Here is a 17,383-nt window from a genome sequence, read left to right on the forward strand (position 1 = left end):
TAATTAGGGACATATGAACAAGTCTGACCATTCCAAAGTGCATAGAACAATGTGCCAAGAAAGCAAAACAACACTGTATTGATCGAGAGGTCACAAGATGTCAGCTGATACTCAGTTTCCAAAAGCAAACTCTTCTTTTTTCCTGGTGTTACACCGCAGTACTAGGTTATTGACAGACCATTCTTCTCAGCATTATTTCTACTCTTAAGAAGCATTTATTGCTTAATTTGTAGCAAATTATAGTATCAACTTTTCAACAATTTTTAACATGTTCAATATGCAAAACTATCTTTACTAACTCTAATAGCAGCCTTATTTTGCAAAAGTGAAAATATCTGTGGGATTTTAAATCCAGGGAGGCTAAATCATCATAATTCCCAGCATAACTAAACAATGATAGAGATGTTTAGCACCAGTGTCATTAAGCAATTTACACAGAGTGGCTCATAAAGTCAAATCAGATACTAAAGTCTGAGCCTTTTCTTTGGTTGTCCATAAAACATTATCAGAGGAGTTCTACCTACATACTTGCAGGGCATTTTTTAAAAATTCTAGAATTAGCATCATCTAATAAGCATAACATTCTACTAAGGTATTGTATACAAATGATGAAATTCCTTCTGTAGGCTACAGATAAAACACCAATATTATTCAGTGGAAAATGTACTTAAGTGCACAAGTCAGAATGTATTGCCATCTGCTCTTCACAAAATTCTTTCTGTTAGTTAGCCTCTTCTCTCCTGACTTTGGATAATACCAGAAAGTATAAAGTGCTATTCAGGCTGGACTAGCTGTTACAGTCAAAGTCCCACCTATTCAAAGCAACACATATTTGCAAGATTGCTTTCAGTAGAAGGAGCAAGATTGGCTCTACAGCTCACACATCCCAGTGACAGACCTCTGTTTTATCAGCCATTCCACCTACTTACCAGTTTCTAAAAGTCTGTAAAGTCAGAGAAAAAACAAGAGTTTCTTAATGGCACTTCAGAGCCCCGTGAATCCTAGAGATATCCCAAATAACAGTGTTACACTTAAAACGAATCTAAGGAGAATTCATAAAATCTGACGTCTTTTGAGAAGTCAAGACTTCACACTGAAGAAAGTGGCAAGTGTGACCTTACCATAATTTTTATCACATAACGATAGCTATAGCTATGCACAGAGCTCCAGTCTAGTCTTCTCATTTACAAGACCAACCTCTCATTACCACCCATTGTAGGAATATTCTGCATTGATCTTGTTGCATAAAAAAAGTAAAGATTATTTTTTCATACTTGTAGCTCTAGCAAAGTGATAACACATAATTCTCATTCAGTTTAAAACAATACCTATTAAGTCAATTCAAGAATTATCTTCCATACCATAGTTTTTGTCAAACTGTCTAAATAATGTATTTTCATATTCTAAGTCCAAACCTGCAATGATGTAATTAATATCTTGTTTGCCAAAATTAGAATTTTGCCAATAAACTTTTCATGCTGTCATTCCATGCCTTTGCTGTAACCCTATTTCTAGGCAGATCAATCTGCCAATAGAAATACAGATTCAGCCTATCTGCATTAGCTGAATACAAATCTATGGCTTTAATGCTGCCCAAATATTGTCTAACTTCATACAACTGTGCAGAAGGCACACAACATAACTGAAATGCACTCTATTGTGGTAGAAGCACTATGTCAGCAATGAGATAAAAAACCCAACCTAGTACTTGAAGTGTACACCCAGTATTGCCCAAGAGTTTGAGGGAAGAATTTGGGAAAAATGCCAAGATCCATACAAGTCTTACAGAAGTATACAAGTGAATAAACTTTTAAATCTGCTGTTCCAGACTTCCTGCTAGCTGTACTGGGTCAAGGGTAGGAAAAGCTATAATTTTCTTCATAACAGCTCACATGGTGCTCTGTTTTAGATTTTTGGCCAAAAAAAGATGATGCTAACTCAAAGCAGCTAACACTCTTAGTACTTTGCACTCATTTCACCTTTTTTTCAGATTACTACAACCACAATTCCTTTTTTCATGGAGGCAAACATTCCTAAGAACATACCCTAGTGCTGAATAACTGCACAACGAGATAAACTGAAAAGATACAAAGTGAATTCATGCAAGTGGACCAATAAGAATAACAGTGCTCTGGAAAATTTATAAAGGTCACTGGAAAAGGAGAAGACATGGATTTATGCTTGTTATTTTGACATGCATAAAAAAAAAAAGAAAGCTTTCTAAAACTATTCAGGTTTTAATCTCTATTGGGTTTGCATGGGCTGGTTTTTTATAGTGGGGGGGACTTCAGGGGTAGCTTCTGTGAGAAGCTGCTAGAGCTTCCACCACATCCAGCAGAGCAAATCCCTTGTGGCTCCAAAGATGAATGTGCCACTGGCCAAGGCTGGGCCAATTAGAAATGGTTATTCTGTGATAGCAGGTTTAAGAATAGATCATAATAAATGTTGTGACACCATTTTAATTGTCACTACAGAGAAGCAGGAATGAGAGCAAGAGAGAAGAAAAACTCAGCAGACATCAAGTGGAGAAGGGACAGGAGGTACTCCAGGCACTGGAGCCCACATTCTCTGCAGCCCATGGTGCAGCCCATGGTGAAGCAGCTGTGCCTGTGCAGGGCCACAGGGATGCAGAGATCCACCTGCACCCCGTGGAGGAGCCCCACATTGAGGCAGGCAGATACCTTGGAGGAGGTTGTGATCCTGTGGGAGGCGTTGCTGCCAGGCTGGAGCAGCTTGTCCTTGGAGGACTGCACGCCATGGAAGAGTGACCCATGCTGCAGCAGTTTTGGGAGGACTGTTGCCTGCGGGATGGATCCCACTGCAGCAGTAGGGAGGGAGCTGTTGCTGATGAGATGGAGCCATGCCGGAGAAGCTCTCAGTGAACTGTCTCCCATGGGAGGGACCCTGCGGTGCAGCCGGGGAAGGACTCCTCTCCCTGAGCAGCAGGAGTAGCCATGGGTGATGGACTGACCATAACACCCATTCCCTGTCTCCTTGTGCCAACTGGGCAGGAGGTACATCTCACAAGGTGGGAGGGGTGGCAGAAGGTGTTTTTTTAAGGGTTTGTTTTACTTCTCTTTATCCTGCTTTGATTTTGTTAGTAGTAAGCTCACTTCTTATCCATAGCTTAAGCCTGTTTTGCCTGTGATGGTACTCGATGAGTAAACTCTTCTAGTCCTAACCACAACCCATGAACCCTTTGTTAAATTTCCTCTCCTCTGTCCAGCTGCATGAGTTAGCAGCTTTCATGAGTGCCTGGCATTGAACCAGCATCAACTGGGCTGATGATCAAGCCTATCAATAAAAATATATTATTATCTTCTCTTTACTGAATAGCCTAATAATCACAGTACTTGAATTAAGGGGCTGAATCTTTTAGAGTTGGATCTTTAATACTGACAGATTTTTAAATAGATCTCTCAATCCCTTGGGCTCAATGTTGACCACAAGAATGACTTCCCCAACACCTGTGGTTCATGTAGCCCCTCATCTAGTAATTAGAACGCAAAGATTTGTTTAAGATTTTTACTTTTGTTGGCCTGTGGGTATGCCATTTCCCATTTCAAATAAAATAACAATAATTGAAAAAAAAATTGAATACTATTAAATACAAAAATTTGTAAGTACACCACACTGATAATATAATAATGCAAAAGCATTAAAAATTAAGTTTCAAACTTAAAAGCATAGCAAATACGTAGAACAAGTTTTAGTCAATGTCTATTCTAATATTAAAACATTGTAATTGACTGTAAAGACTCAGTTGATCCACTGCAAAACTAAATTCTACTAACCACCTCAAGAGCCTATTCAGTGATCCTAAAGTTTTAAAAATATTATATATTTAACTTAGTTTAAAAGTTTGCCTCAAACAAAGCAAATTAATACTGAAGGTACTCTTACTGAATTTCTAATATTATATGAACAAGTCAAAGCTGTTCTCAGCAAGGCTTATCATCCAAAAGACAAATTGCTGCTTTGGAAACTGCACTTTGGCAGCAGCATCCAGCTCTCCCCAGAGTTACTTAAGCCCTTTTGAGCATGTGGAACTTTGCAAAACTGTGGATAACCTACACTCTTTAAGAGCTTTTCAACTGTAAACCTACAGACATTATCATGGTAATCACATTTATAATTAGAGAATAAAACTTATACCATCTCCAAAACAAAAAAGCATATAGCCTATGCAAGAAAATCATTGCATCACAGAATCGAAACTCACCTTTTAAGGACAAGAGAAATCCAAAGAAGTTGATTCTTTATTGAAATTTAATATCACCAGGCCCTAAAAAATATCCCTTTGTGAAGATACAAAAAAATGTATCTTTATTTAAAAGTGTTTTTAGCAACCCATTTATGTCTATTGTTGCTAAAAAGTGCAAAAAATATATTGTATACATAAAATAAACCCGTTTGCTCTGTAAGCTTCATTTTACTTGTTTTCTTCCAGTTTACTTACACTATACATTGGAAGCACTTTGTCTTCAGTATGCACTTTTTCTAATAGGAATTACAGTTTTAAATGAAGGTTTTTAAAAGTGTTCAGTTTTCAGCATTAAAAAAATCACTAGCTTGATGTTAAAGTTCAGCTTGTTTATGTTAGCCACCATTTCAAATGTCTATCAAGGCAGCAGTTTGTTAAGTCTGATACAATAATTATATATAAAGCCAGGCAGCGGAGTGACAGCCACTGACTTACAATTTATTTTAATGAAAAAGGGAAATATTTGTTCTGTGTCGAATTAAATGAATGCAACATAGTACAGGTCCACAATCAACTGTAAAAAGTATTGTGTTGCATCATGTGTCCTACACAACCTTTTTGAATATATGACCTTTAAGTTGCTGAAGGTTGACTCAGAATTTGGCTCAGTTCAGGCAAAACATCTGTTCCCTTTGCAGGTATACTGTAAGGACTTTTTTCTCTGTTGGATTTAGAGCACAGCAAGTGAGCCCTTTCCTGACCGATCATATACACCCCAGCATTTGTAAATCAAGCTCTGGGCTGACAACAGCAGGTCCACAATCCGTCACCCTTTCTCAGCTAGCAAGGCCATTTGACTGCTGTGAGAACTGCTCTTATCATGTCATCAAATCAAAGCATGTTGAGAAGAGGGAATGCAAGAGGCATCTGCAGAATTCCCACAATGTAGTGACTTTGGAACATTGACAGATGCATCTGTCATTTTATACCTTCAACTAACCTGCTGTCCGCTGGTCTGACATAGCAAAGCTGTCCAAGAGTAACTCCAGCTCTCTCATGTTGTTTTCATACGTCTCTGTTAGAAAGACCTGGTGTTTCTTGGCCTTTATTTGACAGGAAGAACAGACAAGACAAGAGGGGGTGGGGAAAAATCATTAAAATAAGTAAACAGAAGAAATACACATCACAATTATATATTTTTTCCTTTTTAAATTTAAACTTCTGCTGTATTTCTTTTTATGTCTTTTCTCGAGCCAAGAGACCTAACATGACATAACAAATAAGAACCTTGTAACACACAACATAAAACTAAAGGATTTCAAAAGCTTAGTCTTCATCATCTTCAGCTTTAGAAATATCTTAATGGATATTAAATTCTGTCCATCTATGCAAGCAGTGAAATCTATTGTTACATCCTACAAGGGCATCCAGAAAGACACCCAACTACTGGCAGACAGGCTAGAAATCCATTATTTGGCACTCAGTCAAATCCCACACCTATTCTCATTGCAAACCTGCCTACATCAATTGTTAATATGTTCCATGCTAGATAGGGATTTCTTCAATACCAAAAACTCATCCTTGTGCATGAAACATAAAGCTACAGAGCTCTTAGCCCCTATCACTGAATTTTCTCAAAGAAAGCTCTTCACTAAGTGCAGTCTATTGTTCAAATCAACATCAAATTTTTCGAGGTCAGAAAAGTTCTACAGCAGATTTTTTTAAATCACTACAATAGAAAGACTATACCAAATAACTCATTAAATTTATATCTGATATTATAACATGCAGTTCTCAAATATATGCATACATAAGTCCAGATAAGACCAAGGTCCTTTTGAGTATATGTAGTTTTGACTTCTTGTGTATGATTTTAGCTGCTCACTACCAAAAAAGTCATATACCTCAGCAATTCAGAATACCTAAAAGCAGAAAAAAAAAAAAAAAAAAAAAGAAGAAAACCACCCTGCCCCAACTCAAGAGGAAACTAGATTTAATTACTTCACAATTTTCTTATGACAAAGGTTGTTGTCAAAGATGTCTCATGACTTCTAACTGCTCAATTTATTTCCAATCTAAATTGTAACACGTATTTGTGTAATTTCCATTTCTACTTAACTTTCATGGAAAGTTAACCTTTTTTACTGAACAAAATTCTACTGTTTTCTATCATATCTAGAGACTGTTGCTTTAGTTATGCTTCACTGCATGTCAAGGAACCCAGGCAATTTCTTATGTGTGGGAAACATCCTCCCCAGGAAAACTGCTACATACTGGTAGCATAAAACTGTCAGGATAAAAAAAAAAAATAAGAAATGCATTTAATTCTCTGCAGTGTTCTTCACTATTCAGTTTAAATATTTTATAAATTTGCTTTACTCTTTCAATTTTAATTATATGTACTGTATATCAACTAATATATTATTCATATGTGTATTTCAGTGTTAGGTCCCCTGTAGCATTTACACGCTTTTCCTTGTGTGAGAGTTTGTACTACACTTCATAAAGAATTTCCAAATCACTTCTATATATTGAAAAATAACCATGGTTTAATTCCTTCTCCATAAAATTATCTATATAACTAGAACTTATAAATGTTGAGATGCAGTAAAAATATTTTATGGGATGCAAGCACAATAAAGTAATTTACTCTTGTGTACTGACATCATCTTAGAGACCTCACAAATTAAAATGAAGGAAATATAATGATATGAAAACATCACAATAAGATAAATATTCTTTTTACATAAAATACTCCAGCATAGAGAAGGTGAAATTAAATCTTCTCAAAAAAACATTTTTCTATGGAAAACTAAATGTGAGAGTTTTTTCAATCTTCTCATCCAATTTTTCCATTTTATTTAGTTAATTTACCATAATTTAATTAGTATGTACCAGTCTATTCAGCCTTCGCCACTTCTCTATACTTTATTTGCTAACTGCATCTACACTTCTGAAGTCAATTTTAGTCCCTTTTTCAACAGCAAGAAAGATCAAAAGGAAATTACTTAAACTAGCTAGTCTCTCTACACTTGAACTGCAAAATATTTAGCATCTTTCCATTCTAATGTCTATATTCACCCATGATCAGAAATTTAAGGAAAAAAGTGCTGTAAATTATACTGCTAAAAATCCAGGCACAATCCAAATAGCTCTATTATTGATCTGATTTCTTATGTCTCACTGACAGGTATCTAATAAGAATGTATGTAGTCATAAAATCTTGAATTTAAACTGACAGGACCTATGGAGGTCATCTGGTCCCACTTCCCACTCACAGCACAGTATGGTCAGAGTCAGATTAGGCAACTCTGAACCTTGTTCAGTCAAGTTTTGATATCCTCAAAGATGACATTCCAACAAACCCTCCAGGCAACCTGTTCAAATATCTCATGATCTGCATTGTGAGGTTTTTTTGTTTTCCCCTTACAGGTAATTATAACTTTCCTGTTTTCTCTTCTACTTCTAATGCACAGATCTAAGGAGAGCATAGCTCCATCTTCTCCACAAGCACCCACCAGACAGTTTACAGAAGTAGCTATTCTCTCCTTAGTTTTATTCAGTCTGAACAAATACAGGGAGTATGCATAATGCTTTACTTTGAAAAGGAAAACTGAGTGTCCGAGTACAAACACAATCAATTGCAGCTGACAGATTCAGCTGTTCCAAGAGATGTGATTACAATCGTTCCCAACAACTCCATCCATCAACATGCTTTGCCATTTCTGTAGAACTACTGGAGAAGTACAGGTGTAATTGTTTCCTAGGTTATTTCAAATGGGAAATCAATTTACAAGAAAACTCCTAAAGCCTTTTCATAAGGAGATTTTGCTTCACAGATCACATTAGTAAACAGGTGGAAGAATATCTTTAAACTCAATTAAAATTTGTAAGTCTTCTGCTGACTTTGTTGACTTCCTGTACACCAGAACAGACCATTCTTGACCTAGATAGTGATCCTTGAAAACAACCGTGAAAATCCAACAAAAGGTCTGTATGGATATGCAGGGAATTCCTGACTAAATTCAAGTATTAATAGGAAGCATAAAGAAGATTGTTCAAACATACTAAACTTGGGAAAATACATGCTTAAAGCCTAGAAGGATATGTTTAGGAATGGCAAAATCCACTTGGAGTTGAATATGATGTGGGATGTGAAGAGCAAGAGAAAAATATTTCTGAAGTACATCACCTGCAAAAGAAGGACTAGGCAAAATGTGGGCTCATTGCTAATGAGGCAGTGATCTGGTGACTGGAAGAAAAGGTCTTCTCATTGTTTGGGTTTTTTTTACCTCAGTCTTCACTCAAAGTACCTGCCCTTGGGAATTCCAAGTCCCTGAGATGAGTGAAATTTCCATGAACACTTGAGAACTTAGAATTCTCAACATATAAAGTATTTCACATAGTCCCCAAAGACATTTCCCTTCATCACAACACATCCCAGACTGAAGGCTAAAAATCTAATAACATGGGAGAAAAATAGTACTTCCTGAACCCAGAACATATGCTGCATTTTAGCACATGAAATGCTTCCTTGAAACAAACTTCATATCCTTAAAAAAGGCTCCTACTACCATAAAACAACTCTTGAGGACAAAAACCTTTTAGAAAAAAAAGGTGCTTGGCAACATATTAATTAAATCACCAATTTCAAAACAGAAATGAAATTTCAAATAAATTAAAGAGAACCCAAGCATTTTTCATTAAAAATACTGAAAACTCCAATGAGGAGAAAATCTTTTTTCCAAACACTTTCTATCCTTATCTATATTTTCTTTAACTACCAGTATTTGAATTTTGCTCCTGTTCTACAGAAATGATGCCCCATTGGTTTTGCATCATTTTGCAAAAGCCACGGTTGACTTAAATGAAAGTGAACTCTACACACAGTTCCAGGACAGCCCACAGAATCTAGTGCTGCAAATGTGCATCTGAATCTCAAATTCAATAACTTTTAAAAAATAAACATGTGGGCAGGACTTTAAGGCCTTACCTTAGCAAAACCACTGCCATAGTAAGCAGGGAGTTGGGGTCCAGCTATACAGTGAATAGCCTTAATTCCAGAGGAATTTTTTCTACTTAGTCTACAGTCACAAGGAGTTCCTGGGGAGGCTGTCTTGCACACGGACTTATTAACCCACTCAGTCTCTAGCACAAACTCCAACTGGTGATGGCAGAGTAAGAGCCAAATCCAAAACTATCAACATAGCCACCAAGGAGCAGCATGTTCAGATATGCCTTGCAAAGTGCTTATGTAAATTCTTTACTACAGTATCAGAATGTTTACCAGACATGACCTTGAGGGAGCAAATCAAAGCATTTAGAGAAATACAAAAGACTGCTCCACAGTTCACAAAACACAGGCTTTACTCATGCGTTGCTCTGCAAAGCAGAAAAGTGGCACAAATTTTTCAGCAAAAAGGCATAAATTTTATTATAAAACCAAAACAAAACAAAACCATCACTGACAAACTCTCTCCTTGGGCTTCTATTTATTTTTGCTCAAGCTATCAAACTATTGAATACTTCTTTTATTTTCTTCTATCAACTGGAATATTCAAAAATCTCTAGAAGATTCTGGCAACATGTATGTTAAATACAATCTTTCAAGAAATTTAGTATCTCAATCTTACAAATTAATCAAAAGGCTCAAGTTTTATTGAAATCCTTCTTGTCCCTCCCCTAAAAAGAGATTTGTAACAACTTTTGCTGGGAGCGAATGTTATGAAGTATCTCTTTGGGTTTTGAGGTTTATTTTCTTGTCCAAGTCAGAGAAAAAATTTTGAGAACTTCAAATTTTAGATGTCTGTCTTCCAACACTAGGACATCAGAGCTTGAGTGACCTCTGCACTTCCCAAACAGATTAAAAAATTGTTTTGTTTGCAGAAGATCATTCAAGCATTTGCTTCAGACTAACTAGTCTTCTTACATTAGGACAATAATAGAAGTAATATCTGGGAAGAAAAACTCCATCCCTATGTTAAGGCTAGAAAAAAACAGTCAATGCAGAATACCTTAATTAACGCACAAAAATAATGAAAAGTGTGTATCAGGACTGGAATTTTTTTTTAACTGAAAGAAACATCCACGTTAAATTGCCCATAACACTACATGTTTGCCACTGGGTACATTTCTACTCCACAGAAGTTGTAGAACAGAATCATAATCCTCAGGGTGCTTTATGGTCTGTTAAGTCAATACCTAGGCAACTTCTGCTAAAGAACAATGCTTAATGTGTACATCCTGGAACTAGATTCTCAAAATTTCTGTCCTGACATTCAGTGTACAATAACCTACAAGGTGTTTATGGACAGCTGAGACACAAACAGAGCATGACTTCAGGTGTGGCTGTAAGAGGAAGATTTACATGCCATGGGGAAAAAGACAAGCTTCCAAATTAAAGGAATTTATACAAAGATACAAGATTTTAATTATTTCACTTTTCTAATATGCATTCTGATGAACTGGCAAGTTCCCCAAATTTCAATTTGCATTTCTCATAAAATAAAGGTTTAATATCCTGCTTGTTCTATGCTAAAATAATCCACTACTAGGTACTAGAAATGTAAATATCCTGAGTAACTTAAAACTCCTAAACATACCTCTTATTCTTTCCATGGGGCAGAATATAGCTGGGGTTGTTTCAATTTAAATGAAGTGTTAAATCACAGTAGCCATGCTAAATTCCTGCTCCTGAAACTAAAAATTTCTAGACACCATAGCTAGATAATGCCAAGCTTGACACCATTTTCCTCAAGTAAACATAATGTAAATATTGAGAGCTTTCTTATGCTGAGCATTCATAAGCAATTTTGTTTGATAGTAACAGATCCTATCACATTTGACCCATGCAAGTTTCTGACAAACTTCTGCAATATACTGATATTTAAAATTACAAGCAGACTACTTTACTGTACATTCAACTGATCTACTACAGAAAAAAAGCACTTTTTCATATAAAGTTTCAAATTAATGTACTTTATGTATCTTACAAATATTTTACAAACGAACCCATTAACTTGTATGTTAACAGTTCTGTGAGAAACCAGACTGAAGTGGAAAAGATATATTCAGGATATCTAATAATAGTACAAAATATAAGAAAGTAATTAATATATCAAGAAAGCAGGACATGGAAATAAAGGGAAGAGAATGTACTGACAATTTCACACAATTTTAGTATAAGTAAAGGAAAGCCTAATAACAGTATACAGCCGTCTGCTTTTTGATTTTGGGAAGAAAAATAACAAAGAAACTGCCTATACTGAGTAAACAAGACCACACACAGGCACTTCTACTTCCCAATCAAATACAAAAGTGTTCAGGAAAAATAAAAACCCATCCAAGGTGAAAAAAATCTAATACCACAGGGGACCACTAATACAACTCTTCAGAAAATGAGTATTTTTATTACCTGTTCAAGACAGTCTTGTGGCTTGAAATCATTCCAGTAAAACAATTAAAAAAACCTGCTATTTGAATAAGACAATTCTTTCAAGTGGGGCAATCTATTTCCTTTTACTTTCAGTTACAGAATGTTCGAGTACACCATTTAATACTGTTGTCATTACCAAAAAACCTGACACATGAATAGAATTTTGTCCTGAATTCTTGTCAAGTATAACATACATTTTACTATGGAATTTTATTTTGTATTCTTTTTGTGCCTGATAAAATTACTTTTTCAGGTTGACTAAGGTAGCAAATGTCTTTTAATACTTTAGTGCTTGCATTGAAGAAGCAGTGTCTTCCCAAAGGAAAAACAGTTTTATGGTTTTATTTTTCTTCAATTTATTAATCACCAATCTACCTGGAAAGTGGATAACACTAAGACAATGTATGGAATAATTCCATCAGCTGAAGAGTAGACACCAACAAATCTGAAGACTCTCTGATGCACATCTCTGCTCCTAAATACTGAATAGCACAATGCCTACTAATAGCAGGGAAGAGATTGTGGTAATCTCCTACACTCATAGATCCAAGAGGAAGGAGGAACAGAAATTTACAATAGAAAAAACAAATGGCTAAGTATAGAAATACTTTAAATGCTACAATGCATTTATAATGAAGAGAGATAAGGTTTTCTAGATCATAGAATTTGTTTGGAAGGAACCTTAAAGTTAATCTAGTTCTAATGCTAGACCAGGTTGCTCAGAGCCCAATCCAACCCAGCCTTAAACTCTTCCAAGAATAGGGCAATCACAACTTCTCTATTATAAGCTTCCTTGTTATGTTTCATAACTTTTCTGTTTTAAGTGCCTCACAGCTCTCACAATAAAGAATTTTTTCCTAGTATCTGACAAAAACCTCATTTAAGTTTGGAGCCATTCCCCTTGTCCTCTTACTACATGCCCTTCTGGAACGTCTCTGTCCAGGTAGTTGAAGGTCACAATTAGGCCACTCCAAAGCCTTCCCTTCTCCAGGCTGCTTCACAGCAGAGCTGCTCCATCCCTGTGATAACTTGGTGGCCTCCTCTGGACTCTCTCCAACAGGTCCATCTCCATCCTGTGCTGAGGACCCCAGAGCTGGATGCAGCCCTGCAGGTGGGGTCTCACCAGAGCAAAGTAGAGCAGAGCAGAGCAGAGGGGTAGAATCCCTCCCCTGCCCTGCTGGCCAGACTGCTTTCGATGCAGCCCAGGATGTATTTGGCTTGCGTTTTTTCAGTAGGATCATATCCAGCCTCTCACCCACCTGCACCTCCAAGCCCTTCTGGGCAGAGCTGTTCTGATCTGCTTATCCCCAGCCTGTGTTGACACTGGGGGTTGCCCTGACCCAGATACAGCATCTTGTACTTGGTCTTGGTAAATAATGTGACATTTTCATGGGCCCACTTCTCTGGCTTGTCCAGGTCTTTCTGGATGGCATCCTCTCCTTCAGGTGTGTCAACTGTACCACTCAGCTCAGTGTCATCAGCAAATTTGCTGAGGGTGCACTCTCATCCCTTCATCTGTGTCATTAATGAAGATATCCTAAGCTTTTTGTTTCGACCCTCCTGCTACTAAAGAGGATGGCAAAATTGATATTCAAAGTTGGGTTGCTTAGAGACAGCGGGAAGGCACCAACTGGACATATAAAAGGAAAAGTATTTCAGAAAGTAATGCTGTAAAATACATGCAATACAACAAATGCACACCAAATAAAAGAAACCCCAATCAACTAAAAAGTTTGTCACCTTCAAAGAAGACATTTTCAAACAGTTTTTGCAGTCAAATGCTTGCATTAAAACATTATGTGAAATAGAAATAAGCAGGCCTACAATGGTAACTAATCAGGCCTGAGGAAAAAAAGCTTGGATAGGAAGATAGAACATTCTTCACAAAAAATCATAATCCATATCTACAAATTGCCTTCTTCATTAGGAATGCAAAGGCTGGCTACTCTTGACTCATAGCCTACTTTTGAAATAACTGTTTTCTGCAAATAATTCCTGAATGAAATACTTAGTTTATCACTTAAAACACATTTTGGAATTAGTTTCTCCAGTATCTTATCTATATTTACTCTTGTTTCACAAAACAAAGACATATAAATAAATGTCAGAGTAACGCATAGTCAGATTTATTCCACAGTTTAGCACATCAAATGCAGATTATGTTCAGAATATGTTTAAAAAGCCTAAAAAACAAGTGTCATAGACTTTTTGCCTTACCATTGCAAGTTCACTCTGCAATTCACTGTAGCTTTTTTCAGCATTCCCTAGTCTTGCAGAGAGGTCCATAATTACCTTCTTCTTTTCCTCGATCAGTTCTTTCATTTCTTTCATTTGATTGTTTGAGGAGTAACACTCTTTTTCTAATCTGAAAAAGTTTCAACATTAGAACATTTTAATCAAAGATACTTATGTCAAGTATTCTATGTATTTTTAGAAGACAATCTGGGTATCACACCATGTTACCACGTCATATGACTTACGAAGCTGCCTGTCTCTTTTTTTTTTTTTTTTTTTACATGAAGAAACTTATATATACCTTCTAAGAAAAACTTTTCCGTTTCGGTTATGGTGATGTTCTTTTCCATTACCAAGGTTTGTGTTAAGACTTCCAGTCATAAATTGATTTTACCAATTTAATATAGACTCCAGATTAGACATAATAAACAGAAGTCATCATATTTTAATTAACACATTAGTTCTCTTCAGAAAGACATCACATCTTGCATCATCAGCACTGATTTCAAGTACAAAGCTTGCTCCTCAAGTTTCCACATACCTGACTACATTCTTACCCTTGTTCTGGCCAGAACAGGGTTATATTTTGCAGTAGCCAAGAGTGGGCATAGCTAGGACCTGGAGGTTATTCTATACCACCTCATGTCATTTTCTGGGGACAGAGGAAGGACTCCCTTGTGGGTAGCATGGCAGAGGGACTGGGAATGGTTGGGGGTTTCCACAGTGTGCAATCAGAGGTAGATCAATCACTTTTTTCCTTGTGCATTCTGTCATTAATATTGTTGCTGTTACAGTTCACTGTCTTATTGCATTGTTGTGTCCAGGAAAGTGTCCTTATCTCAGCCCATGACCTTTACTTTTTCTGAGTCCAATTCTCCTCTCCAGCCTGTCACAGAAGGAGGAAGAAGAAGGGGGAATGATCGAGCAGTATATGGGTTGATGTGTTTCTATAGGAACACTAAATTGGGGAATACCACTCTTAAACCATGACTATTCTACTCAGAATTGCATTATTTCAATAGCAGACAATTCAAAATTTCAACCAGTTCTTGAACTACATCAGTCCTCCTGGTATTCAAGAAAACAAATATATAGAAAGTGGATAAAAAGGTGTGTCATGAGAAAATTACAAGGCCAAACAACAGCAAATAGGAGACAGAGTCAGGGACAGGAAGCCAGGGAAAAATTTTGGAGGATTGCCTAAGTATATAGGGATAGAAAGGAGGTGCCTCGGGAAAGGCACCTAGAACTAACATTCACAAAAGATGACCAAGATGAGAAGGGATTTTACCACTGTTACAGTAGGAAAGAAAACCTAAACAGACATATACACAAAGCAGCTATTTTAACAACAGCAGAGAGAGAAAGCCAGCATACTCCCTGCCTTTTTGTCCTCCATCTTCCCTGACAAGGTCTACTCCCAAGCCTCCATTGTCAGCAAAAGGACACTAAAAGGAGAAAAATTGCTAGCAATAGGTGAAGACTGTGTCTGAGATAACCTGTGAGAACTCAACCCATATAATTGAAGAGGTCAGCTCACCTACATTCAAAGGTTCTGATAAAGCTGGCTAATCTCAAAGTGGCATTGCTGATTATCATCATGAAGGGTCACAAAAACTGGGGGAGGTCCCTGGCAAATGAAGAAAAGCAAACGTCACACTTATATTTGGCAAAAGTCAAAAGGATAAGCCAATGAACTATAAAGCACAGAGCTTCATTTCAGCCCTGGAAAGTTACAAAGCAATTCTTTCTAGAACAATTTTCTGGGCTCGTGAAAGAGAAAAACGTGATTGGGAACACTCAGGGAACTTAATCATACCTGACCAACCCTGTTATATTCCATGATAAAATGATCAGGGCTGTGGACAAAAGGAGGGCAAGTAGATCAAATATTTAGCATCTATAATATGATTTTATCAAGGATTTTAGCATTTTTCACACAGTATTTTTATAGCTGTTACAACTTAAGACTACATATGTGAATTATAACATTGATAAAAGTGGTTTGATAGTAAAGCTCAGATGGTAGTAGTTGGAATGGCTGTAATACTGTTGAAGTCTAAGATCTGTTTAACAGTTTCAACCATCACCTGGAGTAAGCCAATACCTGCAGTGAACAGTGAACTAGGTGTCAGTGGATCATGACACCATACAACTGAACCCTCAACAGAAGAGCTGCCATTCTCTAGCGATGGAGAAAGAACAGGCCAGAATGAACCTTGTAACATTCAACAATGACATGAGCAAAGACCAGAATTTAAGGAAAGAAGACTACCTAAAGTGATGTGGCTCATAACTGTCTGGATAGAAGCTATGCTAACAAGAACGTGGTAACCATGACATACAGCCACAAATCAGCAGTGTGGCATATGAGCAGAGATAGCTAACACCATCCTGGACTGTATTAATAGCAGCATAGCCAGATGAAGGAAAGTGATTCAAGACCTTGTATTTGGCAGTCATTCCAACACATCTAGAATAATGATCACTTTTAACTACACGCACACCTCACAACACAGGAAAAAAGTTGGGGTGGGCTAAGGGAATGGCCACCACCATGACCAGCAGCAGAAATACACATAAGAACTGAGGAAACTTGGTATGTTCAAGCTGGAGAAGAGGTAACTCCATGGTATACAACAGGCCTCCCAGTATCTAAAAGGAGGTTATCAAGGAAACGTAGACAATTATCTCACAGCACTCTTTGTCTACAAGACAAGTACTGAATCCAAAAAGGTTCAAACAGGGGAAAATGTTTTCCACCAGTATGGAACAGGTTCCCAGAGAGATTGTGCCATCTCTATTCTCCACATTTTCAAGACCTAACTGGATTAAACCCTGAAAAACCTGATCTCATAGCTTATATTAGTTTGAGCAGCAGGTTGGACAACAGATCTCCTGCAATTCCTTTCAACCTGAACTATTCTTTGATGTAGCTGCCATCAGAAGAAACATCCAACAGAAACATCATCTCTTTTTCTCCTAGCACTCCTGTCTCCCTCGAACTGAGAGCAGTGCAAAGGGCTCAAAATTCTTGCAATTTTGAAACTTTTGAATCAATATTGTCGCTTTAATTTATTTGTGAAAGATTAATGTATCTTTTTAGTTGAAGGACTACTTCCACAGTCCACCAAATACCTATGTGCTTCTGCAACAGCCTGGCTGATTTTTGTTGTAGCTGCAGTCATTCACTTCTTATGCTTCAAAACCTGACTGTTTCAGTCCCCCAAAGTAGCTTCTACTCTCACAGCTTTCAGAAAGACAGCAAAAGGAGTTCCAAATTATTCTATGTCATGTTCTCGCTCTTCAAGAACAGTAAATTCACACAGAGACCCAAATCCCATGTTGCTTCCAATTTACATAGTGCTACTGGGTTCAGAGCTAATTAATAAATTATGCAACCCAGAAAAGCCTGTTAGCTTGGTTTTGGTTATTACAACTATATTTTTTCTAAGAAAATAAAAAATTATACTGCCCAGAAAAGCCCATTTGCTTGGTTTCAGTTATTA

At 37.0% G+C, this 17,383-nt stretch overlaps 1 protein-coding gene across 25 annotated transcripts in view; it reads right to left on the bottom strand.

The window, feature by feature from the left end:
- Nucleotides 1-17,383, bottom strand: part of CCDC171 (coiled-coil domain containing 171) — a 161,685-nt gene that overhangs the window by 106,923 nt on the left and 37,379 nt on the right. For all 25 annotated transcript variants that reach the window (XM_077790231.2, XM_085566918.1, XM_085566923.1 and 22 more), the window contains 2 exons: nt 13,857-14,004; nt 5,205-5,307 (listed from right to left, as the gene is read on the bottom strand). In XM_077790231.2, the coding sequence (XP_077646357.2) occupies nt 5,205-5,307; nt 13,857-14,004 (251 nt within the window). The remainder of the gene's footprint in view (nt 1-5,204; nt 5,308-13,856; nt 14,005-17,383) is intronic.

The sequence above is a fragment of the Lonchura striata genome, chromosome Z (genome assembly GCF_050655825.1).
Source record: "Lonchura striata isolate lonStrDom1 chromosome Z, ASM5065582v1, whole genome shotgun sequence".
Classification (NCBI taxonomy): domain Eukaryota; kingdom Metazoa; phylum Chordata; class Aves; order Passeriformes; family Estrildidae; genus Lonchura; species Lonchura striata.